The following is a 26,384-nucleotide window of genomic DNA, read 5'->3' as shown; positions in this document are numbered from 1 at the left end:
TAAATTATAGCTAACTGTGGTCTTACACATATGCAAACCCTGTAAAATACTTATATAAGGGTCTACATGTGGGTAACGACAAGTTTAGCTATGATTTAACTAACATAACATGAAATCCCTGTGTATATGCGTGGTTAGAGGGAGCACCTTTTTAGAATACAATTAACACTCACATCCTTAATAGTAACACAAGGGCCTGTTCTGGCTATAAACAGCACTTAATGCAGCATTAGTGAGCTTTGAAAATACCCGTTAGCATTTAACAAGACGTTTACTTATGCTGCATCTCGTTAAGTCAATAACAGAGCTTTGTAGATCTAGTCCTAGGTGAGAGATTACCATTGATCTATAAAGTGGCATCACTACAGATACCTCCTTTTTCTCCAGCCAATACAATATATGATTTCATTACAGGCTCTGATACTAAGGATAAGAGATAACATTGAGAACTTTTTTCATCCTCATGTATAAGATTTTAATGAGATATTACTAAAATGTGTCTTTCTTTTAATTATTTATCTTACATTTTAAGTGAAAACTTGTACAAGGCCCTTTTCTACAGATGTGTTCAGCAGTTTCACTGTAGAATGGAAACACTATAGTTACTAATGTTGTAAAACTATTTAACTTGTGAACACGTTAAACGTGTGGAATAGGCCGTAAAAGAAGACAACAAATTCTGTTTTGAGAATGATTGCAGTTTATTGAAGAATTATAAGAATGTCAATACATTTTTAGATAGAAACAACAAAGTTAAGCGACAGCTAAATACTGTAGCATGGTCTGCTTTATAGAAGCAGTGAACAGTTCAGCCAACTTGACGAACACATAAGAAATTAATATATTTTCCTGCAAACATTGTATACATTATATCAGGTTGTATATTCAAACGAATTATGCAGAAATGTGCTCTTTAGTTGAACAATATCTAGATTTCTTTAGCCTATTTCTATATGGGTTGAATTGTTTGTATTGGTGACAGTTATGAATTTGTACATCTAAAAGTGATATCTGCCATGGTGTAGCCAAGCAAAAGAAATCCAGAAATATTGCAGTAAAATACAAAGATAAGAAGCCTGCTTGTTAACCCAACATTTTAACTGCTAATAACAGAGCATATATGTTTTATTATTTGGACCAAAGGGATAAATCCAAATTGTTGTCATGGGGTTTGATGCTGCTGTCATGTATGGGGAATTTAAAATCTCCTGGTGCTTTGTGAGCTTTGTGAGGTTTTTGATACAATTTGTACACTTGAGCTGCTGGCACTTCCGGAGCTGGAATTTCCTCCTCCCATGCTGTATCCTCCGCCAATAGCTTGTCCAGCACCATACACAGAACCACATCCATATCCAGAGCCAGTGCTGCCGCCATAGGTAGAACTCACAACAGCTGTTAAAAAACATCAAATGATTAGATTCAATTGAAAGTTAACATACTGTACAGAAAAAACACACAGATGACAGCTAACAAAATCATACTTACAGATGTTTACAGCTCCCACACCATCGCCTGCCAACCTGCAGCAAAGAAAAAAATTGTTGAGTGTGGCACAACCTTCTTTTTAATAAAGTCAATCTTTAGAACATTCATAGGTTAATGGCATATCTTAGGTTACATTAATATCCATATTTTCCTTGATTTTTATGTGGTTTAGATAGGAGGTAGCCCACCTGCACTCCTCTCCTTCCAGCAATTTCCTGTATGTGGCAATCTCAATATCCAGAGCCAGCTTCACATTCATGAGCTCCTGGTATTCACGGAGCTGGCGAGCCATGTCCTGCTTGGCATTATGAAGAGCATCCTCCAGCTCAGATAACTTTTGCTTGGCATCCTTTAGTGCCAGCTCTCCACGTTCCTCAGCCTCTGCGATAGCAGAATGCAGTTTGGCAATCTGCATGTAAGAAAGAAGGGGTTAGACATTGTTAATGTGTGGGTTTTGTTTTATAGTACCTCAACTAACATATTATACACATAATTGTAATAGACTTAATATAAAGAAGCGACAACAAAAAAAGATGCCTCGATCCTTTTATGGTCTTCAATTTTGTTTTAAATATGTGTTTTTTGCAACATAATGTGTCAATACAACTGTAAAAGCAATTTGCTTAATATTTGTTTCCTGGAAGTTAGTCTTTACAGTATGAAATGGTTCTCAGACCATGTGACAGTGTACTAAGCTCTTAGCTTCAGGGAAGAATATTTATGTCTGTCACTTTTATATTTTTCAAATCCTTAAAGCCACATTATTAAACCTACTTGTTTCTTCACATTGTCGATTTCAGAGCGCAGTCTGTTAATCATACGATTAAGCTCAGAGATCTTGGTCTTTGTATTCCTCAGATCATCACCGTGTCTCCCAGCACAACTCTCCAACTCCTCATACTGCAGAGAAACACAACAAAGAGCATTTACACTTCATAATTTTTTAAAAGAGTAAAGATAGAACATTCTCATTACTCCCTGGCCTTCAGTATTCTAGAGAGTAGAAAATGCTGAACATATGAAAAAAAAACTGAGCTCATTCATAAACATGCTTCATCGTCTTAGTAGACTGCAAAAGTATTTAGTTGCTGAACATCTCAAATGTGATAGTTAAATGGTAAATTCAAAATATTATTGGCACACATAATGTGTGTAGCGTATGTTTTATAAATAAACCATGGAGTTACTTCAATGGATCATGCCAGGCTGAAGGCAAAGTTACTGTAACTCATAGACAGAAAATGCTGACAAAAGTTGTCCAGTTTCATATACAGTAACTTACTCCATCCGTGTCTCTAAATCATAGAATTTAAGGATAACAGAGTTATTGTAATTAAAGTATCTTCTTGAGAGTTCTTATTGTTTAAATGTACCTAATGGGTTTTACTTATTTTGCAAGTGTTAAAAGCATCAGATATTTAAAGTAATTCCTCTGTTTAGTTTGTGATCTATATACAATAATAGTCCTCCTTACTACATGAATTGTATTAACTGAATACTCACTTTAGATTGATACCAGGTCTCAGCTTCTGCCCGGCTTTTGTTGGCGATATCCTCATACTGAGCCTTCACTGCAGCGATGATACCATCCAAGTCCAGATCTCTGTTGTTGTCCATGGATAGTACGACTGAAGTGTCTGAGATCTGTGCCTGCATCTGGGCCAGTTCCTAAAAAATATAAAAACTCTCAGTCATCCCAAATACATCAGAGATCCTCTTTCTATATCTCCTTTCAATTCCTTGACTAAGATGGTGACTTACTAATCAAGCCTCAACCAGGACTATGGGATCGAAATTAAATCCTTTTGATCATAGCAAGCAGTGAGACTAGCCTCTGGCTTTATAATCAAAATGAGTCTTTAAATTATTTCTAAGCTGGTTATCACTGAGTTTGTATTGTTCTACCTTGTTCAAAAGAAGTGTATGCACAAGTGGTACTATACATACCCAAAATAACTGATGCAACTACCCCTCTCGAAAAATTGAACTATGCTTGTTTTATTATGTTATATATTATATTATTTACAACTTTACTTAGAAGCATGGATTGCATATATCAGTATAGTTACCGCTTCATAGAGAGCTCTTAGGAAGTTGATCTCATTTGTCAGAGAATCCACCTTGGCCTCCAGTTCCACCTTGTTCATGTATGTAGCATCCACATCCTAAAGTAAAATAGCATGATACATATATACATATATACAACATTAGAAGTACAACTGCAACATTTAGAAACATCACAACATTGGGAAGATTTTAAAACAGAAGAGATTGATACAATGTGTTTCTTGCTGATGTGATTGATTACGCACCTTTTTGAGCACCACAAATTCATTCTCTGCAGCTGTACGCTTGTTAATTTCATCTTCATACCTGTTGGAAAAAAGTTGCATTTGTTGTGAATTCATAAAATTATAAATACAAGTAGTTATTTGTAATCAGCAGCGTCAAAACTCTTCCTAGCAGAGATGTAGGCAGTACTAATATAAAATAGGTAACTAATATTTTCACTCTAGTTTTTAATTAATCTTTTAAGAATATGAAATATATGTTGAGGTTGGGGCTAAAGGTTTAATATGGACAAAACAAACCATTACAATGCAATAATTAAAATAAAATGTAATTTCAAGATCCGCAAAAACTGAGCTGCTAATTTAATTATCAAGAACATTAAAAATAATTTATATGAAATTCATTAATGTCCACAAGGAACCTGTTTAATCAACTAACTCTAAAACCAAGTTACATACGGTATGGCAAGAGTGACAGTGGAGCAAGAATGTTGAATTTTGAGCAAGATTATTTGAACAAACATTCTCTTAGCACTGTTTGCTAAGAACATATAAAGCGCAAGTATGTCACATTGCTTTGCCTTCGGTGCAGTTTTTGACGGGGAGTTAAATATACTGTCTAAACTATTTTTAAGGTGTGTACATGATAAGTGTAAAATTAACTTTTCACACTTACTTGTGCTTGAAATCTTCTACAGCATCCTGCATTTGTCTTAGTTCTGAATCCAAACGAGACTTATCACTTCCTAGGCAGTCTAGCTGTCTGCGCAGTGAATTAATGTAGGCTTCAAAGAGGGGTTCAATGTTATTTTTAACAGTTTTTAACCCCTGCTCTTGCAAAAGGCTCCATTTAGTCTCCAGCACTTTGTTCTGTTGCTCTAGGAATCGTACCTGTAAGGCAACAGACATTAAACTATGAAAATATTCATAATGTCAACAAAGTTAATGCTGTGATGAGGACATTTGAGATATAGTGAAATGAGGTAGCCTACAGCAAAACTGTGTGTATGTATGTATATATATATATATATATATATATATATATATATATATATATATTTTTTTTTATGCAGTGAACTAAACAAGTGCATTTTCTTACCTTGTCAATGAAGGAGGCAAATTTGTTGTTGAGGGTCTTAATTTGTTCTCTTTCTTCTTTACGTACTTTCTGAATTGATGGGTCAAATTCCAGGTTGAGAGGAGCTAAAAGGCTCTGATTAATAGTAACTGCTTGGATGCCACCAGGTGGGCACACTGGAAACCCAGCACCACCAGCATATCCAGAACTTACTCCTCCACCAATACCATACCCAGCACTAGATCCGTAACGGGACTGGGAACCTCCACCGATGGAATTTCTTTTATTTCCTCCTAAATTGTGGAGACTTCTGCTTCCAAAGACAGCTTGGCTAACACGGCCACCACCTCCGCTGCCAGAGCGAGTTACAGAGGACGAGCTGAAGCTGCATTGGTTTGTTCCTTGTGCGACAGCAGAAGCAGCACTGAAGCCTTTCTTGCTTCCTCCAACTGAGTATGTTGATTGGCGAGAAATAGACATGGTCCTTCTGGAGCTGCAACAAATGTGATGCTGATGCTGAGCACAGAACAAAGGCAGAATGAATCTCTCAGAGATGGAATTCCCCCTTTTATCTGTCTCTGTATGTGGGTTTGGTCGCAGGGAAGTGTATGCATCATCTTACCTCAACAATGGGCTTGGCACGCCTTCCAGCAATCTTAACATTGAACTCATCTGATTAAACACACCTCTAAATATATGAGGTACAAAAAATTGCAATCTCAGTCATTGTAGCAGAAACCTCTGGGCCTTTCTAGCCTCGGTGTAAAGCTGACTGCTCACTTATGTTTTTAAGTTTGTTCGTTTTAATTTTGTGAAAGTGATACAATTTGATGTTATAATGTAATTAAGAGTGGCTTAGTCAACATCAATAGAAATGCAGTCACTTTATAAAATCTGATGTGATATATATATTACATAGTACATGAAAGAGATAGGCAAATTCAATTTACTTTTAAAAATGCTTTAATGTTTTATAACATTTTAAGAAATTAAAGCGTTCATATAGGTGTACTAAATTCGTATATTCCTTATTTGCCATTGTCCAACTTGGGAGGCAGTAACCTGGCACTGAGAGCATGATTCACTAAGCCCTTCTTGGGTTAATGTTCCCTATTTGGCATTAACTGCATTGGTTTTATAGTGGAGGAGTACCTGGTAGATCACTGAGAAGTCTTTCATCAAACAGTGGATCAACAAGGGCTGAAAATTATTATGATGAAGATATTAATTTATATATATATATAAGCACTTTGGTAAGATCATATCCTTGAAATGTTAAAGCGCTGCTGTTACTTTATAATACATATATTTTTTGGGACGTCCAGTCCATTTTTGGATTTTGGAAAATCTTGACCTTTCTTGTACGCTCAGCTATAGAAGGTACTGGGGCCGCGGCCTTAGGCTAAGGCCTGCATGCCCACCATGCATCCTGGCATCTACAGTGTGTTACAAGCTTTTATAGGCGTGGGGATCTTGGCCAAAACGGGTTGGGTGGGCACGGCCATGATGGGGACAGAGGACCTGCCCTTTTACATTAGAGCTCTCCCAGGTCATGGCAGTATACACACACTGAACCCCCCCCTCCCTCACCCCTGCAGCAACGGATTGCAATGCTAAGCTTGCAGCACAACAAGTGACAGATGAGCTTTCATTGGGAGACACGAAGACTGTATCATTTAGCTCCTACAGAAAGGAGCCAAGGAAAGCAATACATGACGACTCCTAAACAATACTACAGTGGGAACGCAGCACCGCCACGCTATGCCAACGGGAGTGCGCCAGGGAGTGCGGGAATCAGTCAGGCAACATCCCCTGTTACGGGCATGTAATAAGGGGCCGTTAACTCCCATTTCTGCTGGCTATAGAAGTTCTGAAGCCACATCACATCTGTTTAGTGTCAAGGCTGCAGGTTTGTGTGTGGAGCAGAGAACCCATCCCAGCATCTGATTGGCTCCCTGGCGCACCATGTGATGCATAGCTGCATAGGAACACCATCCTGCTGTAGCCCGTGCTGGTTGACGCGTCACAGTACGCAGTGAGCCGGGGAGCGAGAAGCCACTCGGTACTGCCAGGTGGAAGGTAAGGGGCTGGTGGGAGGTGCATACATGTACGGCCTGCAGCCGGGACCTAGCCTTAAGGTGAGGGAGTGAATGAGTGAGTGAAGGGGAGGAGAGAGCGATATTTTGTTTGGGGGGGGTAGAGTTGGATATTCCATTGGGGGGTGGGGGAGAGGGATTCTGTTTTAGGGGGGGGACAGATTCTGTTCTGTAGGGGGATTCTGTTTTTTTGGGGGGTTCGCTGTGGGGTCAGCACAGATTCTGTTGTGTGGGGGGAGACAGATTCTGTTTTATAGGGGACAGATTCTGTTTTGTGGGGGGACAGATTCTGTTTTGTGGGGGGATTCCCTTTTTGTGTCTGTGAGTGTGTTTGTCTGAGTGTGTGTGTCTGTGAAAGAGTGTCAGTGTAAGAAAGTAAGTGTGTGTCAGTGTAAGAGTGTGTGTGTGTGTGTGTCAGAGTCAGTGCAAGAGTGTGTGTGTGTGAGTGTCAGTGTAACAGTTGGTGTGTGCCAGTGTGTGAATGTGTCGGTGTCAATGGAAGTGTGTATGTGTGTTTCAGTGGCAGAGTTTGTGTGTTTAAATGGGAGTGTGTGTGTGTACGTGAGAGGGGGAGTGTCTGTGTGTGTAAATGAGAGGGGGAGTGTGTGTGCGTAAGTAGAGGGGGCATGAGTGTGTGTGTGTGTAAGGGGCGGGGGGATAGATACGGGGTGGGAGACCAGGGGCGAGGGTTGCGGTTCTCCAGAATTTCAAAATCGAATTCCCTAACTGTGTGAGTGAATACAGATTTTAACACTGAAAACTATTTTGTTATCCCAAATAATTGCATATATGTAGGAAATTACAGTTCAGTCCTGCTGCCGGTGTGAAAAAAGTTTTTTCGGACCCCCTTGTGCAATATGGTAAAGGTATACTCTGGCGCATGGAGATGGCATCAAATTAAACAGCGTGGTACAACTACCCAAATAATGAACCGAGGTCTTAAACAACAAGCATGGGGTAGAAGTTCCAATTTGTGTGGGCCACAGGGGGTGCAATATTATGTGTGCTGCAGGGGGGAGGACGAAATATTTAAAGGCGGCAAAAAGGTATGGGCCTAAGGGCGGCAAAATTGTAAATCCGCAACTGTGTGTAGCGTTGCTTATTTTGAGGGGGTCATTTACAAAGTGACAGCTGCAGTGTAGTGAAAGGTTGTTACAAATGACTAACAAAAGTTTAAAAAAAAATGCTGAGGTACAGTATTTGAAGAAAACACTCAAAATTAGCAATATTTGGGGTTGTGACTCAGATACAATTAGCTCCACACCTACACATAAAGTACAATCAAACAATTAACATCCAAAATAGAATTTATAGCTGATATAAAACACTGTAATATAACACAGTCTGCAGAAAAGACCTCCAGAATAAATCAATAATGGAACCCAGACGTGTGATGTAAATCAGTATAAGTGTCTGGAGTCCATTATTGATTTACTCTGGAGGACTATTGTGCTGGCCGGGTTATATTACAGTGTTTTTATCAGCTATGCATTGTATTGTTGGTGTTATTTTTTATTGGACATTTGTATTTGTGGGGATTATGTATATCTAGGTGTGGAGCTAATTGTTTCTGAGTTCCAACCCCATATATTTAGGTAATTAGTAAAGTACACATTTATTGGATTAATTCTGTTGAGTGGTACAGTGTATAATACATTTTTATTTCTACTTTTGAATGCTTTTTTCAAATACATCAGCACATTTTAAGACCAAATCCGCCCCCATCACCAAAATCCATCTGTATGTTGGTCACTGAAAAACATGTGCAGGTGAATCCAAATCCGCCATTGGATACAAACTTAACGGATTTTTAAGAACACAATCTGCGGATTTCACAATCCATGCATGGATTTAAAAAAATCTACACATCTACAAATCCACAAATCCATGGCGAGAGAGAAAGATATTCCCAGATTAATACAAAAACTTCTGGCCTCGGTGAGCTTTGTGTCCTCTTCAATCTCAGCAGTGCTGGAGAGCTCAGGAATTAATCTCTGTGCCATGCCCTGCAATTTATTTCAGGATAATGCAACACAGAGGGAAATAAAGTTTTTTTGCAGATATTTTTTCTGAAGTTCCATCTGCTTACAAATAAATGCATCATTAAATCTATTTACTAAATGTAATGGCAGTGCTAGCAATCTCTATTGAGGAATCACTTGCATTTCTAAACAGATGAAATTGTGGGAGAGGGGGATTGTAATAATTTTCTGAAACAGGAATAATGGAGTATCTAATATCTCTCTATAAGGACCTTCAAAGTGGGGTGCTTCCTGGAGATTGAAGGGGATTTAATTTAATATACATCTGGGAAACAAAGAAGTGGGGAAGATATCCTTACATAGCTCTTCTTTGATAGGGTAGATTCACTGTCTAACTAATAGGCAAGGGAAAGATATGCACTGCCAACAGCGTGCTACAGGTAAAGGGTCAGGCAGCCAGGGAACAAGTAGGAGTCACTTCTTGGCTTGCTTCCCCTTTCTTGCTGGGCCAACACTTGCCCTCTTTCTCCAGTTAACTAGCTCCATCTCAGGAAAAGCTCTGGGAAGTCTTCCACTGTTCTGTCAATATATTTTCTAGTAGACACCAGGCTCAGAAATCTGAGAGGCAGAGATGCTGTGACAAACAGGACGAGTTGGAAATGTCTGGGATTTCAGGTAACAATACTCATACAGTATATGTACAGTAACCAGGGCAGCCAACAGAAATCATGGGGCCCAGGACAAATGAAAGGAGCAGGGGCCCCCCTGCCCCCCAAACCCATAGCGCACCTACCACGCAATTATATAATGGAATCTGTTTATTTTTATATTTTCAACAAAAGACAGGTGACTGCCTGCCTGGGTGGGTGACTGACTGCCTGGGTGGGTGGGTGGGTGACTGACTGCCTGGGTGGGTGACTGACTGCCTGTGTTGGTGGGTGACTGCCTGCCTGGGTGGTGACTGACTGCCTGGGTTGGTTGGTGACTGCCTGCCTGGGTGACTGCCTGCCTGGGTGGGTGACTGACTGTCTGGGTGGGTGACTGACTGCCTGGGTGGGTCAGTGACTGACTGCCTGGGTTGGTGACTGCCTGCCTGGGTGCACCTGCCTGGGTCGGTGACTGACTGCCTGGGTGGGTGACTGACTGCCTGGGTCAGTGACTGACTGCCTGGGTTGGTGACTGCCTGCCTGGGTGCACCTGCCTGGGTTGGTGACTGACTGCCTGGGTGGGTGACTGACTGCCTGGGTGGGTGACTGACTGCCTGGGTGGGTGACTGACTGCCTGGGTGGGTGACTGACTGCCTGGGTGGGTGACTGACTGCTTGGGTGGGTGACTGCCTGCCTGGGTTGGTGACTTCCTGCCTGGGTGGGTGATTGCCTGCCTGGGTGGGTGACTGCCTGCCTGGGTGGGTCAGTGACTGACCGACTGGGTGGGTGGGTGACTGACCGCCTGGGTAGGTGACTGACTGCCTGGGTTGGTGACTGACTGCCTGGGTGGGCCGGTGACTGACCGACTGGGTGGGTGGGTGACTGATTGCCTGGGTGGATGACTGACTGGGTGGGTGGGTGACTGACTGCCTGGGCGGGTGGTTGACTGACTGACTGCCTGGGTGGGTGACTTACTGCCAGGGTGGGTGACTGACTGAGTGACTGACTGCCTGGGCGGGTGAGTGACTGACTGACTTCCTGGGTGGGTGGATGACTGCCCTTTGACTGACTGTCTGGGTGGGTCGGTGACTGACCAACTGGGTGGATGGATGACTGACTGCCTGGGTGGGTGGTGTTCTCTCCCAACAGTTTTAGGGCATAGAACACCCTATCCTTTTTAGCAGTTGTAACTTGTTCCCAAGAGAGGTGAAATACTCGGTCCTCGATAAACAATGCCTGTCAGTAAAATGGGCAATTGAGGCATTTAGACATTACCTAGAGGGAGTACATTTCACCCTAGTGATGAATCACGCTCTTCTAGTCTGGTTAAACTTGATGAAAGATTCAAACTCTATGTTAAGCAGATGGTATATGACCCACTCAACCCTTCTTATTTGTGATGCTGCGTAGGCCAGGCAAGGAAAATGCCAATGCTGACAAATGTCTCGAGAAGAAGTGGAGGATCGGCTCAGCCATGTGTTGACGAGCCATAACTAACTAACAGGGGAGGAATGTGACATGGTAGATTCCCTGTTTAACTATTAGGCAAACTGCTGAACCCCGCAGTGACAGGGTTAAATTAATGAGGCTGTTCTCAGTTTGATCATTACACTTCTTTAATAGCCTTGCTCTCCTCTCAGTCTCAGGTCTATGTGAACCAGAAGCACACACATCCTGGGCCACTAAGAGGAAAGAAGAAAACCCGGTAACAATGTCTGTTTGCTGGCATGTTCTCTGACTGTACTCTCTGTGAGACCGCTGGACTTGCAAACCCACAATGTACCATCTATAAGTCTATTTTATACATACTTATTATGTGTAGAATTGTATCTACGTTTTTCAACCTTGGTCTCATTTAATCAAGTCCATCCTTATTCCAGTGATCTACATTAAATGTTATATTTTACCCTCTAGTACTGTACTTACACTTATTCTTTAGTTTATTTATTTATTAATCAAATGTTTTACCAGTAAGTAATACATTGAGAGTTACCTCTCGTTTTCAAGTATGTCTTGGGCATAGTTAATATGACAAATAATACATGGTTACAAATACAGTTACATAAATGAACAGGGTATACATTATATACAGTTACAGACCAGATTCAAATGTGAGACAGCCTTAGTTTTGAAAGAACTTAAACTGGTGGTGGATGTGAGAGTCTCCGTAGGTTGTTCCAGTTTTTGGGTGCACGGTAAGAGAAGGAGGAGCGGCCGGATACTTTGTTGAGCCTTGGGATCATGAACAGTCTTTTGGAGTCAGATCTCAGGTGATAAGTGCTGCATGTGATAGGGGTGAGGAGCTTGTTCAGATAGGTGGGCAGCTTGCCCAGAAAGAATTTGAAGGCAAGACAGGAAAGGTGAACGAGTGATGACCAATCTAGTTCTTTGAGCATTTCGCAGTGATGCGGGTTGTAGTTGCATTGGAGAACAAAATGACAAATTGAATTGTAGAGGGTGTCAAGTTTGCCATGGTGGATTTGGGGTGCCGTGCCATATACTATGTCTCCATAGTCGATAATTGGCTTTAGCATCTGCTGTGCAATACGCTTTCTGACCAGCAGGCTTAGGGAGGATTTGTTCCTGTAAAGTACACCTAGTTTGGCATAGGTTTTGGATGTCAGGGTATTAATGTGCATTCCGAATGTTAAGTGGGAGTCAAACCATATGCCCAGGTATTTAAAACTAGTAACAGGAGTTAGGGTGGTGGTAGCATTGGTTCTGATCTGGAGCTCAGTCACTGGAAGCTTTAAAAATGTAGTCTTGGTCCCAAATACCATTGTTACAGTCTTGTCGGTGTTTAAAAACAGTTTGTTTTGGGAAATCCAGTTTTCGAGTCTCAAAAATTTAGACTGAAGTATGTGTTCAAGGTCAGAGAGGCTATGGCTCTGTGCATATAGGATTGCGTCATCTGCATACATGTGTATTGAGGCTTCCTTACAAGCTGTGGGAAGATCATTGATGAACACTGAGAAGAGTAGGGGCCCCAGAACTACGGATTGAGGGATCTCTTTGGGTTCCCTGCACCTCTCCGTTGTTTTGCTAATCTTTGTGGGCATGCTGATTCTCACCACTATTTTTGCATAATAGTTATTACAGAAACATGATAAATATATGAACGCAGAGTCATTAATGCATTATTAACAGCCACGTTAATTCCCAGAAAAATACATGTTTCTCACTTTGAGCATATTACTCCCATCCTGCGCGATCTGCACTGACCAAGTGATCTTCCGTGTTCAGTTCAAGTTGGCCGTTATATCCTTTAAAATCTTACAAGACCAAGGGGGCTCCTGTTTGGATCACATTTCTTGGATCATTTTGTGCTCTTGACTCTTCCCCATGTGAACCTACCTCCGGTATATAAATAAGCATAAGTGAATTTAGGTTGAGCGGTGGGTCATTTTTTTGTTGTGTAGTCTATTTTTTGGACTGTGACAAGAAGGATAACCATTTTGAAAATTACTTAACAGTGGTGGGCATGTTGTTGGCGCTCCAAGCAATAACAGGCATAGCAGTAGCTGTTGTTGGAGTCAGAGGTAGTTGTGGTAGGCCTGTCTTTTAGTTATTTTTTCAATAGAACTGACAGTTTGATTAACATTCTCAATATTACGGTCAAACAAATTATTCATCTTGTTTCAGAAGTACTAGCTAAGGATTGAGCCGGTTGGCTTGAACTTTCTGTCAGGATCGCTGATAGGCTCCGCCCCCAGCACGCATCACGCGGTGGTACCTCTGGTGCTCGCGGACCGCTATCTGTGCGTGCGCACCAACGCGATGCTCCCGACGCATCACCACAGCTCCTACTCTCTCTAACAACGTGCCCGCCCTGCGCCGCTCCCTCATGCATGCACACGCCGTGTGGCAACGAAGACTGGTAGCATCAGCTGTGTTACACCTGCAGCCAAACCAGCACCATCCTATCGGCTGGTGGCTTGTGTGTGAGGTCATCATCTGCTGTTTCCTATTGGTCTTCCCTGTCTATTTATGTCTTGTCTGCCTTTCTGCACATTGCTGAGCATAAACCCTTGTTTACCCATGCTTGCTACTTCCTGGATCTTACCTGTTTCTGTGCCTTGCCTGACCGTGTTGTAACCCCTGCTCGTACCTGGACCTGTCTCTTCTGTATCCCTGGTCATCGGCTTGCTATTGGACCCCCGCTCTCTCCTCTCCTTGACCACGGCTTACAGATACTGACGACTCTTCTCTGTCTAACCCCAGACCACGGCAAGTACCACGACTTACCCGAACTCTCCTACCCTGATCCGGCTTCACGACTCTGACTCTGCACTCCGGACCTAGCTCCGTGGTTGTAGGGTGGTGGTTATGTACATCCCCACCTCAGCCCCGCGGTCTAGTCCTGTTTGTGGTGAGCACACGTGACATTATGCTCAGCCAAACAAACATGGACCCCGCTGGGGTGGGTCGATAACTGTATGAATATGAGCATCTGTTCAAACAACTGGAGGGATCACTTATACAAAAGGATCAGCAAATGAACCAGCTAAAACACTACCTGTATCTCCGACTTCTGAACCAACCCTTAATCGCTATGCTGGTGAACCTCTAGGTTGTCAGGGGTTCCTGAACCAATGTTCCATTCCCTTTGAACTACTACTACCTTCCCATTTCCCCTCTCAACATTCCAAGGTGGCATATCTCGATTCCCTGTTGACAGACAACGCCTTTGCATGGGCATCACATATCTGGGAGCAACGTCCAGACCAACCGTCTGATATTACTTGCTTCACTTCAGAGTTCCGAAGAGTCTTCGACACGCCTGGTTGCAAGGAAACAGCAGCTTCTGGCCTTCTTAACATCTCTCAGGGGCTCGTTACGCACTCGAGTTCCGTACTATAGCCAACGAGACTGTCTGGAATAACGAAGCTCTCGCAGCGGTGTTCTGGAAAGGATTATCGGAGGTCTTTAAAGACGAGTTGTCCACCCAGGAATGCCCCACAAGTCTCGAGGATCTCGTGGCCTTATGCATCCACATGGATATACGTCTCCAGGACAGAAGGATGGAGAGGGATAAGCATCAACCAGGTACACACTCTTTCTTGTCTCATCTGCAAGGACCCATGGCTCCTGCTCCATCTACCCAGGACAAATCCATGCAGTTAGCAGATACCCTCTTTTCAACAGAGGAGAGGCAGCACCGACGTCGCGCAGGCTTATGTCTATTCTGCGGTAACACCGGACATCTGGTGGCCACTTGTCCGATCAAACTCAGGAAACGCCACTGCCCACTAAGAGACAGGAGGATCACACTGTGTACCTTATCTTCACTTCCTCCTCAACTTGTATTGTATTGTATGTCTTTATTTATATAGCGCCATTAATGTACATAGCGCATCACAGTAGTAATACATTTGATAATCAAATCAATAACAGATAATATAAATAACAGATCATGGGAATAAGTGCTTTAGACATAAAAGTAACATTAAGGAAGAGGAGTCCCTGCCCTGAGGAGCTTACGGTCTAATTGGTAGGTAGGGAGAACATACAGAGACAGTAGGAGGGAGTTCTGGTAAGTGCGTCTGCAGGGGGCCAAGCTTATGTATCATGTGTTCAGAATTTCCACAGTGCTATTCATATGCTTCTTTAAGCAAGTGTGTCTTAAGGTGGGTCTAAAGGTGGATAGAGAGGGTGCATGTCGGGTACTGAAGGGAAGGGCATTCCAGAGGTGTGGGGCAGTCAGTGAAAAAGGTTTAAGGCGGGAGAGGGCTTTAGATACAAAGGGGGTAGAAAGAAGATATCCTTGAGAAGAACGCAAGAGTCTGGATGGTGCATAACGAGAAATTAGGGCTGAGATGTAAGGAGGGGCAGAAGAGTGTAAAGCTTTAAAAGTGAGAAGAAGAATAGAGTGTGAGATGCGGGATTTGATCGGAAGCCAGGAGAGGGATTTCATGAGGGGAGATGCTGAGACAGATCTATTAAAGAGTAGAGTGATTCAGGCAGCAGCATTTAGGATAGATTGTAGGGGAGACAGGTGAGAGGCAGGAAGGCCAGACAGCAGGAGGTTACAGTAATCAAGACGGGAGAGGATGAGGGCCTGAGTCAGAGTTTTAGCAGTCGAGCAACAGAGGAAAGGGCGTATCTTAGTTATATTGCGGAGGAAAAAGCGACAGGTTTTAGAAATGTTTTGAATGTGAGGGGCAAATGTGAGAGAGGAGTCGAGTGTGACCCCTAGGCAACGTGCTTGGGCTACTGGGTGAATGATTGTAGTTCCAACAGTAATGGCGATGGAGGTAGTAGGGCCAGGTTTGGGAGGAAGTATGAGGAGCTCTGTTTTAGCCATGTTGAATTTAAGGCGACGAGGGCCATCCAGGATGATATAGCAGAGAGACATTAAGAAACTTTGGTTTGTACAGCAGGTGTAAGGTCGGGTGTTGAAAAGTATATTTGTGTGTCGTCAGCATAAAGGTGATAATTAAACCCAAAAGATGTTATTAGGTCACCTAGAGAGAGTGCGTACAGAGAAAAGAGAAGAGGTCCCAGGACAGAGCTCTGGGGTACCCCCACAAAGAGATCAATAGAGGAGGAGGAGGTGTTAGCAGAAGAGACACTGAAAGTATGATGGGAGAGGTAAGATGAGATCCAGGATAGAGCTTTGTTCCGAATACCAAGAGTATGGAGAATGTGAAGGAAGAAGAGGGTGGTCCACGGTGTCAAATGCTGCAGAGAGGTCGAGTAATATGAGCAGAGTGTAATGACCTCTGTCTTTGGCAGCATGGAGGTCGTCAGTTATTTTAGTGAGGGCTGTTTCCATGGAGTGAGCAATGCGGAAGCCAGATTGTAGAGGGTCTAGGAGAGAATAGGTGTTGAGAAAATGGAGCAAGCGAGAGAATACAAGACGTTCAAGGAGTTTAGAGGCAAAAGGCAGGAGGGAGACAGGTCGATAGTTAGAAAGACAGGTAGGGTCAAGCGTGCTGTTTTTGAGTAATGGTATGACAATTGCATGTTTGAAGGAGGATGGAAAGGTTCCAGAGCAGAGGGAGGAGTTAAAAATGTGTGTGAGCGTAGGAATTATAGACGTAGCAAGAGGTTTTAGGAGATGGGAGGGAATGGGGTCAAGCGGGCAAGTGGTAGAGGGAGAAGAGGCGATCAACAGCGACACATCCTCCTCTGAGACAGTGGAAAAAGAGTTAAGGAAGGCAGGAGGAGAGTTAGGAAGAGGTGTAGGATGGGAGGAAGACACAGAGGGGATGTTCTGCCGTATGGATTCCACCTTTTCCTTAAAATAGTCAGCAAAGTCCTGAGCGGAAATGATGGAAGGAGAGGCAGCTGAGGGTGGTTTGAGTAGAGTATCAAAGACAGAGAAGAGTCTGCGTGGGTTAGACTTGTGCTTTTTGATAAGTGAAGAATAGTAGGCTTGTTTAGCTTGTGAGAGGGCAGAGTTGAAACAAGATAGCATAAATTTGTAGTGAAGGAAGTCTGCGAGAGTATGATTTCCTCCACAGGCATTCAGAAGAACGAGTGGAGGAACGCAGCATGCGCGTGTGGGAATTTAGCCAGGGTCTAGGGTTAGAAGGGCGAGTGCGGCAGAGAGAAAGCGGGGCATGTAGTTCAAGAGAGGAGGACACGGCAGAGTTGTAGTTCCTGACCAGGTTGTCAGGGTCTGTAGCAGAGCTAAGAGAGGAGAGGGAGGAGCATAAAGTGGACTCAAAGTCAGGTAAGTGAATAGAGCGCAGGTTTCTGCAGAACCGGGGGGTAGATGGAGGTGGAGAAGGGGAGAAGCGAGATAGAGAGAATGAGATGAGGTGATGGTCAGAGAGAAGAAAAGGGGAAATGGAGAAATCAGAGAGAGAGAAGTTTTTAGTGAAAACCAGGTCTAAGTAGTGGCCTTCCTTGTGGGTGCTGGCTGCAGTCCTCTGTTGAAGGCCAAAAGAAGAGGTTATAGAAAGAAAGAGGGAAGCCCAAGGGAGAGAGGGGTCATCAATGTGGCAATTGAAGTCCCCAAGGAGAAGAACAGGGGAGTCTGAGGAGAGAAAGAAAAAGAGCCAGGATTCAAAGTGAGAGAGAAAGGCAGAAGGGGGATGAGTAGAGGTAGGTGGGCGATAGATGACCGCCACATGGACAGGGAGAGGAGAGAAGATCTGGACAGTGTGAACCTCAAAGGAGGGAAAAGCAAGAGAGGGGGGAATAAGAAGGGTTCGGTAAGGGCAGAGAGAGGAGAGCAGGAGCCCCACGCCTCCACCCCTGCCATCGGTGCACGGAGTGTGGGAGAAGGTAAGGCCACCATAGGAGAGGGCAGCTTCCAGAGCCAGGTCTCAGTTATAGCATAGAGAAGCAGAGAGTGAGAGAAAAAGAAGTCATGCACATAGAGGAACTTGTTAGAAAGGGAGCGAGCATTCCAATGGGCACAGGAGAAAGGGAGAGAGAAGAGAGGGTGGCAGGGGTTGGGTATGAGGTTGGAGGGGTTAACACCAGAAGGAGTAGAAGTTGCATGTGGGAGGTGAGGATGAGAGCAAGTAGAAATAAGGCAGGGACCAGGATTGGGAGAGATATCCCCAGAAGCAAGGAGGAGAAGCATGGAAAGAAAGAGAATGTGTGAGAATGATTTGTAGGGGTGTGTTTTAGTGCAGGGTGTATAGCTGTGAGGTGTCAGAGGACACAGGTAAGAAAGGAGTTCATGTGAACTGAGAAGTGGGGAAGAAAGGAGAGATGGAGATATCTGAATAGGGTCAGAGACATAAGGAGACTGGTGAAAGGAAGTGCATAATTTGAAAATGAGTGAGGTTACAGCAAATACAAAAAATAAAGGCGGCATCACAGCAATCGTTAAGTGTTGAGATGTGAAGTCTGTGATAGATGATATCCTCTTTTCCAACGTAGATCAAATGCAGGAATCGGAAGCAGTATGTGTTGTCCACTTTTCCACTTCTTTTTGAACTTTCTTTTTAAACTTCATAACTACTTCAAACATATCTACTTAAAAGCATATCTGCTTCAGAGCATGGCTGCAGGCTAACTTCCTACCAGGATCTACGTCCCTATTACTATATCTGGGGATGGTTTCTGAGTCTCTACTCAGGCTTTTATAAACTCCGGATCAGGAGGGAACTTCATTGATCATGGGTTTGTGGAGTGTCATTATATACCCTTATCATACAACGAGCACCCCATAGGACTCAAAGCTATAGACGCCGACCACTGCAACCTTCCTTCATCTCCTTGCAGACTAAACCCATCTCCCTACTGGCCGGGAAGGACCACTCCGAATGCATACAGTTGGACGCCATCCATACCCCGTCAGTAGATGTAATTTTGGGTCTTCCCTGGCTTCGATTGCACAATCCACGAATCTATTGGACAGAGACTTCACCAATACACTGGAGTCAAAAATGTCAGAGGAGGTGTCAATTCCCCCCAAGGCCTTAACATGGATAGCGGTACCTGAACAGGGTAAAGTACAACTCCCGGAACTGTATAAAGAATTTCGGGATGTCTTTGAAAAAGTTCAGGCCGAGGAACTTCTACCGCATCGGCCGTATGACTGTCCCATCTATTTGTTGCCCGGTGCCATTCCGCCTAGAGGTTGCTCCTATCCACTGTCTCTGCCTAAGACTAAAGCTATGAGACAGTACATTCAGGAGAATCTCCAGAGAGGCTTTATTCGGAAATCTTGCTCACCTGCTGGCGCAGGCTTCTTTTTCGGAAAAAAAGAAAGATGGATCACTTCGCCCTTGTATAGACTATCCCAAAAAAAGCTGTGAGGGAGATTAGTGGCCCCTCCTCTCCAAAGGTTTAAGCTCACCCCTCCCCACTTGCCAAGTTGGCAGGTTAGTTTCATTTTGCTGGGTTACGACAGATCCAATGTTTAATTATACTTCCTGTTATTATACTGGTAAATAAGAATTTTAACTTAGCCAGTATTAGGACCTGCTAACGGTCATGCCTTGACTAGAAGGCTTAAGAAGCTTTGGCCAAAGGTTTGAACTACATTACCCTTTTTCAAGATACTACTGTATATAGGTATTGCACTGTGTATTTTTGTCACATTGGAAGTAGCTTTGGGCATCTTTGTTTGTTTTTTGTTGTATACATTTAGCTACGCCCACTAGCACTCCTTTTGACACTTATACACACACACACACACACACACACACACACACACACACACACATATATATATATATATATATATATATATATATATATATATATATAGTGGTAATGTTTGGGGTTTCTCAGAGCTTGTTGGGTATCTGTGTGCTATTCAGGTATCTCTGATATTCACATCGCGTTTGCAAATTGCAGATTTCATTATTGCAAACTGAAGGGTGGCGACATCAGAATTTCAATGTGTATATGAAGAAAAATGTTTTGTTGCTACATCCCTGAATTCATTTCAGCTCCAGAGACCTCCAGCTTCAATCCTATGTAAAAAAAAAAAAAATATTTCAGGCGACCTTCATTACCTAAGATACTATCCGCTAAGGTAATGAAGTGAGGGTTTTTTGGTAACTCCTTCAAGTGTCAATGTACCTGTCATGTGACGCGGGACATTTAAAATTGCAGAAGAGCAGCGGGTCCCCGGACCTGAAATTAATGCGGTTCAGTTCTATGTAAAGAGTGGTGAAAGGAGATGCAGGTTTCTCTACGCAGCTCGTACAGTATTGGCCGGAGGGAAATTGCACGGTAATATCTCTGATAAAGCAACTGCAAACTTGATCGATATTACATTTTTGTACCAAACGATATCTGGAAATTGCTAAATATTATTGATTACCTTTATTTCACAAATTTCATGCTGTGCGGTAGGAACATGCCAAACCGATCAATATTACAATATTACAGAAGCTTTCTGAATAGGCCCTTATAACTGATATTTTTTACTAGAAAACATGTTGATGTTATTATTTTATTTCACTTCTATTATATAGAGTGTTATATTACTTATGCAATAGTAACAAGTGACTGCTGCTGTTGATGTTTTGCTTGTCCTTCTGCGCAATGGACAGAACACTAGGTGTACTGCAGAAGAGAGAAAATGATATAGAAACTAAATTTTGGACCTGTTTAGTTTATCACATTGATTATTCGAAAATTGACAGTACAAACTGTTGTGTAATTGTAATAATTATTATCGGGATTATTTTTCATAGTAATATCAATAATAATAATAATTGCTGTTATATATTGACATTGATATACTATTACAATCACAGGAACAGGTGCTGCATGGGGACCAGACTAGGCAGGCACTGGCAGAGCCAATATTTATTTATTTATTTATTTATTTATTTATTTATAAAATGTTTTACCAGGAAGTAATACATTGAGAGGTACCTCTCATTTTTAAGTATGTCCTGGGCATAGAGTTAAAATGACAAATATTAAATGGTTACAAATACAGTTACATAAGTGAACAGGTTATACATTATATACAAGACAATGCATGCACAGTTAAAGATAATATATATATTATTGGTGTATATAACAGTTACAGACCAGATTAAAATGTGAGACAGCTTTGGTTTTGAAAGAACTGAAACTGGTTGTGGATGTGAGAGTCTCTGGTAGGTTGGGGGCACAGTGGGAGAAGGTGGAATGGCCGGATACTTTGTTGAGCCTTGGGACCATGAACAGTCTTTTGGAGTCAGATCTCAGATGATAAGTGCTGCATGTGGTAGGGTTGAGGAGCTTGTTCAGGTAGACCATTTGCTTACCCAGAAAGTATTTGAAGGCAAGATAGGAAAGGTGAACGAGTGATGATCAATCTAGTTCTTTGAGCATTTCGCAGTGATGTGTGTTGTAGTTGCATTGGAGAACAAAACGGCATATTGAAGTGTAGAGAGTGTCAAGTTTACTAAGGTGAATGTACCGTCAATCACAAATGTTTAAATACCTGGTTGTTTTTAATGGTTGAGCCAATTTTCTTAAGTAAATAAGCTACACTTTTTGATACAAGAGTGTTTTTTTATTTGTGTCACTAAGCATTTAAACCATGCTCTTCACGCCAATAGTGTACAATTAGAGATGATAAAAAAAATCAAGCTGGAGTACAACACTGGATATATAATCCCAAACTGTTCTTTCCAAAAATGGTTAGTTACAATTAATAAACTGTTCAGGAACTTTAATCTTAATAATTATTCTTGGGGTGATTTTTTTTACAGTAATATCAATAATAATACAACTTCTGCTACATATATCAAGATAATAATCACGTAAGCATGTGCAGCATTAGGGCCAGAGAGCCCACTTCACTGAATGTCCATTAAATCACAGTAGGTTAATGCAAAAACTATTATTAAGTAAATATTTTTTTAATCTTTAAATTGTAATAGTAAAGCAACCCACATCTAAACCCTGCAACAAATGGTTTCATCTTAATGCTGCACTTCTATTTATACTTTTCCTCAGCTCCTCCTTCTCATTCATAGATGGTGGATTACAGGTTTTAGTTTAAATTATTAGTCCATCGTGAGGATTGCCAGTGATTCAAATGTTTTTTTTTTTTGGAAAGTGCGGATTGAGGCCTTTTTGAGAGTGATCCACCAAAATCCCCTAGCCAAAGGAACCGGCCAATCCGAAGTGGATCTTAATTCATTAAAAAAAATTGCCCATATAGTTTGAAGTTCCATTTGCTTGTAAATAAATGTAGCATTCAATGAAATATGTGTACTAAATATAATGGTAGTACTAGCAATATTTATTGAGAAATTACTTGCATATCTGAACCATATAGCTATACGTACATAAATAAGCCTGCAGCTTGTGCAAAGAAGGGTTACAAAAATGGTGCATGATTTTTCATCAGAAAGCTTATCAGGAAAAACTAAAGGGCCTTATTAATTGCAGCATGGGAACGAAGAGCAGAGAGGGGATATGATTGAAAGTGTAACAGTCACTATATGTATAGAAATATAGAATTTGATGGCAGAATATAACTTCTTGGCACAGTTAAGGGCGTATTCAGGTAGCTTCGATAAGATCACTGCTATATAGAAGGGTTGGCATGTTCCTACCGATCGGTATGACATTTGTGTTAAAACGGTGTTCAGAAAGATTTATTAAAGTCAAATGCCATTTGGTACAAAAATGTTTGGGGTTCAGGTACAGAGAACCCTTGCTTTAATAACATAATATTAAAATTTAAATGAAAAAAAGCTTCAGTACCTTAGCGGCTAACCGCTAAGGTAATGAAGGGGTTAACCACCACTACCCAGTTTTTTAGTGGTGGAGGGGGTGGGTGAAGGGGTAGTTGCCCCGGAGTAGGTGGTTAGGCCTCCCTGGAGGGATTAACCTCTTTCTTACCATAGTGGTTACAACCACTAAGGTAATTAAGGAGTTAACCCCCACTGTGAGAACTAACTACTCTCCAAGGGGCAACTACCCTCTTCACCCACCCCTTCAGCCACAAATACTAGACAGGAATGGGTAAAAGTGCTATTAACCAAAGATGGTTAGATATATTACTAGAAAAAAATACTCTAGCCATTTAATCCATTGATTGCCACTGTGGTTATCTATGCCCTCATCACACAACAGCACCCCCTCCCCTATCCCCTGCACCCACCACACACTGCAATTAGGAAAAGGACTATTATCCATATCTGGATAATAGCACATTTACCCATAAAAAAGAAAGCATTAGCCAGCCACCTTACAGCTACTAAAATAAATAAAAGTTGTACTTAGCCCTGCAAGGTTGAAGGCCATTTTTATCTTTATCTTTCTGGTCCTCCTCCTCCACCGCCTCTTCCTCTTCGGTGACACTAGCAGTAAAATAATAAAACAATTTACAGGCCAGTAACCACATGGCTAATAGCGCCTTTGCCCATATTTATTAAAATAACAAATAAATACACAATAAAATAAAATTGACATGACAGTACATTACAATACAGAGTAGGCAATAAACCCATTGAATGTCACTATGGCATCCTGTGCCCTCAATGGGGTCAGAGATAGCCACAATAGCAATGAGTGGGCAGCCTAAAAAAGTTCAATTTAAAATATAATATACATTATAATTAAGTAAAAACAAACATCAAAAATGCATTGATTGTCAATGTGGTAACCTATGCTCTCAATGGAGCCATAGATAAACACATTGCTAATCAATGGGTATCCTAAAAAATACACAATTAAATAAAATACAATACAAGTGTTTCATACTTTTGCCGGAATGAAGGTTCATCCTCCTAATCCAACTTTGACACCAACTCTTGACCAACAAAGCAATGATCCTCATTTTGAAGAACAGCATGATGCGCAGAAGTCCACGATCCTTAGTTGCTTGAAGAGGGGTCTCCAGTGAGTAGATCTTCTTTTTGCTGTGAAATTAATTCCTAGACCATCTTTTTATGTAACAATAAAGGGGTCTCTCCCTGTTTTATATAGTCAAAATGATGTATTATCAAACTTTTCTCAGAGCTTTTCCAATTGAGTTTGTTTGTGCCGTTGTTCTCAGGTGGATGACGGAGAGTTACTGGCTTAATTAAGAATACTGTATATAGTATTTAGGGGTGCATGGACTTTCTCCATTATGGGATATGGAGCTGAGGATCATGTTTAACTCTATTCATACTTATCTTTTTAGGTTTTTATGAGAAACAGATATGAAATGCGCTGTGAGATGGACTATCACAATGACAACAAGCATGGCATCCACAGAGAGAGAAAGGGCATCATGATGTCAGAGGTTTGGGGTATTTAGAGGAAGTCTCTCACCTCGGAAGCCACACACCAGGAATGCTGGATCACTCACAGACACTTGGAAAGACTGATGCCGTCGACGGACAATAGACGCTGAATTTATACAGTATGCTCCAATTGGTTGGGAAGTGATGCTGGTTCTATTTTTCTTATCTAAATTAGAGGACTTTTTAGTAGGGAAGTACCACAAAGAGGTGGGAAAGGGCTTGAAGAGGGGCCTTAGTGATCCAAACGTAGACCCCTTTCATTGTATATTTTCTTATATTGTCTCACATTTTCTGGTGATTGTTGTTTGTGCTCATAATCTCATAGTATTTGGGATTCTTGCTGGATGGCCATTACTGGTTCTCTTTTCATGGTTGCACAGACCTGGTATTAAATTCTCTCTTGCTGTTTATCTTATGTATGTATGTATGTATGTATGTCTTTATTTGTATAGCGCCATAAAATGTACATAGCGCTTCACAGTAGTAATACATGTCATATAAATAACAAATATAAATAACAGATCATGGGAATAAGTGCTTCAGACATACTGTAAAAGTAACATTAAGGAAGGAGTCCCTGCTCCAAGGAGCTTACAATCTAATTGGTAGGTAGGGAGAACGTACAGAGACAGTAGGAGGGAATACTAGTAAGTGCGTCTGCAGGGGGCCAAGCTTTGTGTCATGTGTCCATGATTATCCAGTGCTACTCATATTCTTCTTTAAGCAGATGTGTCTTAAGGTGGGTCTTAAAGGTGGATAGCGAGGGGGCTAGTCGGGTATTGAGGGGAAAGGCATTCCAGAGGTGTGGGGCAGAAAGTGAGAAAGGTTTAAGGCGGGAGAGAGCTTTAGATACAAAGGGGGTAGAAAGAAGACATCCTTGAGAAGAACGCAAGAGTCGTGATTGTGCATAGCGAGAAATTAGGGCTGAGATGTAATGAGGGGCAGAAGAATGTAAAGCTTTAAAAGTGAGGAGGAGAATGGAGTGTGAGATGCGGGATTTAATCGGAAGCCAGGAGAGGGATTTCAGCAGGGGAGACGCTGAGACAGATTTAGGAAAGAGTAGAGTGACTCTGGCAGCAGTGTTTAGGATAGATTGTAGGGGAGACAGGTGAGAGGTAGGAAGGCCGGACAGCAGGAGGTTGCAGTAATCGAGACGTGAGAGAATGAGGGAGAATGAGGGCCTGAGTCAGAGTTTTGGCAGTTGAGTAACAGAGGAAAGGGCGTATCTTTGTGATATTGCGGAGGAAAAAGCGACAAGTTTTAGAAACGTTTTGAATATGAGAGGAGAATGAGAGAGAGGAATCAAGTGTGACCCCTAGGCAGCGTGCTTGGGCTACTGGGTGAATGATCGTATTTCCAATAGCAATGTGGAAGGATGTAGTAGGGCCAGGTTTGGGAGGAAGTATAAGGAGCTCTGTTTTTGCCATGTTAAGTTTCAGTCGGCGGATGGCCATCCAGGATGATATTCCAGAGAGGCATTCAGAAACTTTGGTCTGTATAGCAGGTGTAAGGTCAGGGGTTGAAAGGTAAATTTGTGTGTTGTCAGCATAGAGGTGATATTTAAACCCAAAAGATGTGATTAGGTCACCTAGAGAGAGTGTGTAGAGAGAAAAGAGAAGGGGTCCCAGGACAGAGCCCTGGGGTACCCCCACAGAGAGATCAATAGAGGAGGAGGAGGTGTTAGCAAAAGAGACACTGAAGGTACAATGGGAGAGGTAAGAGGAGATCCAGGATAAAGCTTTGTTCCGAATACCAAGAGTATGGAGAATGTGAAGGAGAAGAGGGTGGTCCACGGTGTCGAATGCTGCAGAGAGGTCGAGTAATATGAGCAGAGTGTAATGACCTCTGTCTTTGGCAGCGTGGAGGTCGTCAGTTATTTTAGTGAGGGCTGTTTCAGTAGAGTGAGCAGTGCGGAAGCCAGATTGTAGAGGGTCTAGTACAGAATAGGTGTTGAGAAAGTGTAGCAATCGAGAGAATACAAGACGTTCAAGGAGTTTGGAGGCAAAAGGCAGGAGGGAGACAGGTCGATAGTTAGAAGGACAGGTAGGGTCAAGATTGCTGTTTTTGAGTAATGGTATAACGGTTGCATGCTTGAAGGATGAAGGAAAGGTACCAGAGTAGAGGGAAGAGTTAAAGATCTGTGTG

General features: G+C 42.2%; 1 protein-coding gene across 1 annotated transcript; it reads right to left on the bottom strand.

The window, feature by feature from the left end:
* Window positions 1–677: 677 nt before the first annotated feature.
* Window positions 678–5,400, bottom strand: LOC142490070 (keratin, type II cytoskeletal 6A-like). Its single transcript, XM_075591862.1, has 9 exons — window positions 4,876–5,400; window positions 4,453–4,667; window positions 3,798–3,858; window positions 3,555–3,650; window positions 2,989–3,153; window positions 2,260–2,385; window positions 1,674–1,894; window positions 1,486–1,520; window positions 678–1,392 (listed from the first exon to the last, which is right to left on the bottom strand). Exons 1-9 carry the CDS (start codon window positions 5,332–5,334, stop codon window positions 1,199–1,201), a joined length of 1,572 nt encoding a protein of 523 aa, XP_075447977.1. The 5' UTR covers window positions 5,335–5,400; the 3' UTR covers window positions 678–1,198.
* Window positions 5,401–26,384: the final 20,984 nt, after the last annotated feature.

The sequence above is a fragment of the Ascaphus truei genome, chromosome 3 (genome assembly GCF_040206685.1).
Source record: "Ascaphus truei isolate aAscTru1 chromosome 3, aAscTru1.hap1, whole genome shotgun sequence".
NCBI classification, from domain to species: Eukaryota; Metazoa; Chordata; class Amphibia; order Anura; family Ascaphidae; genus Ascaphus; species Ascaphus truei.
Note: the sequence above shows the minus strand (reverse complement) of the source record. Positions and strands in the feature narration are given on the sequence as shown.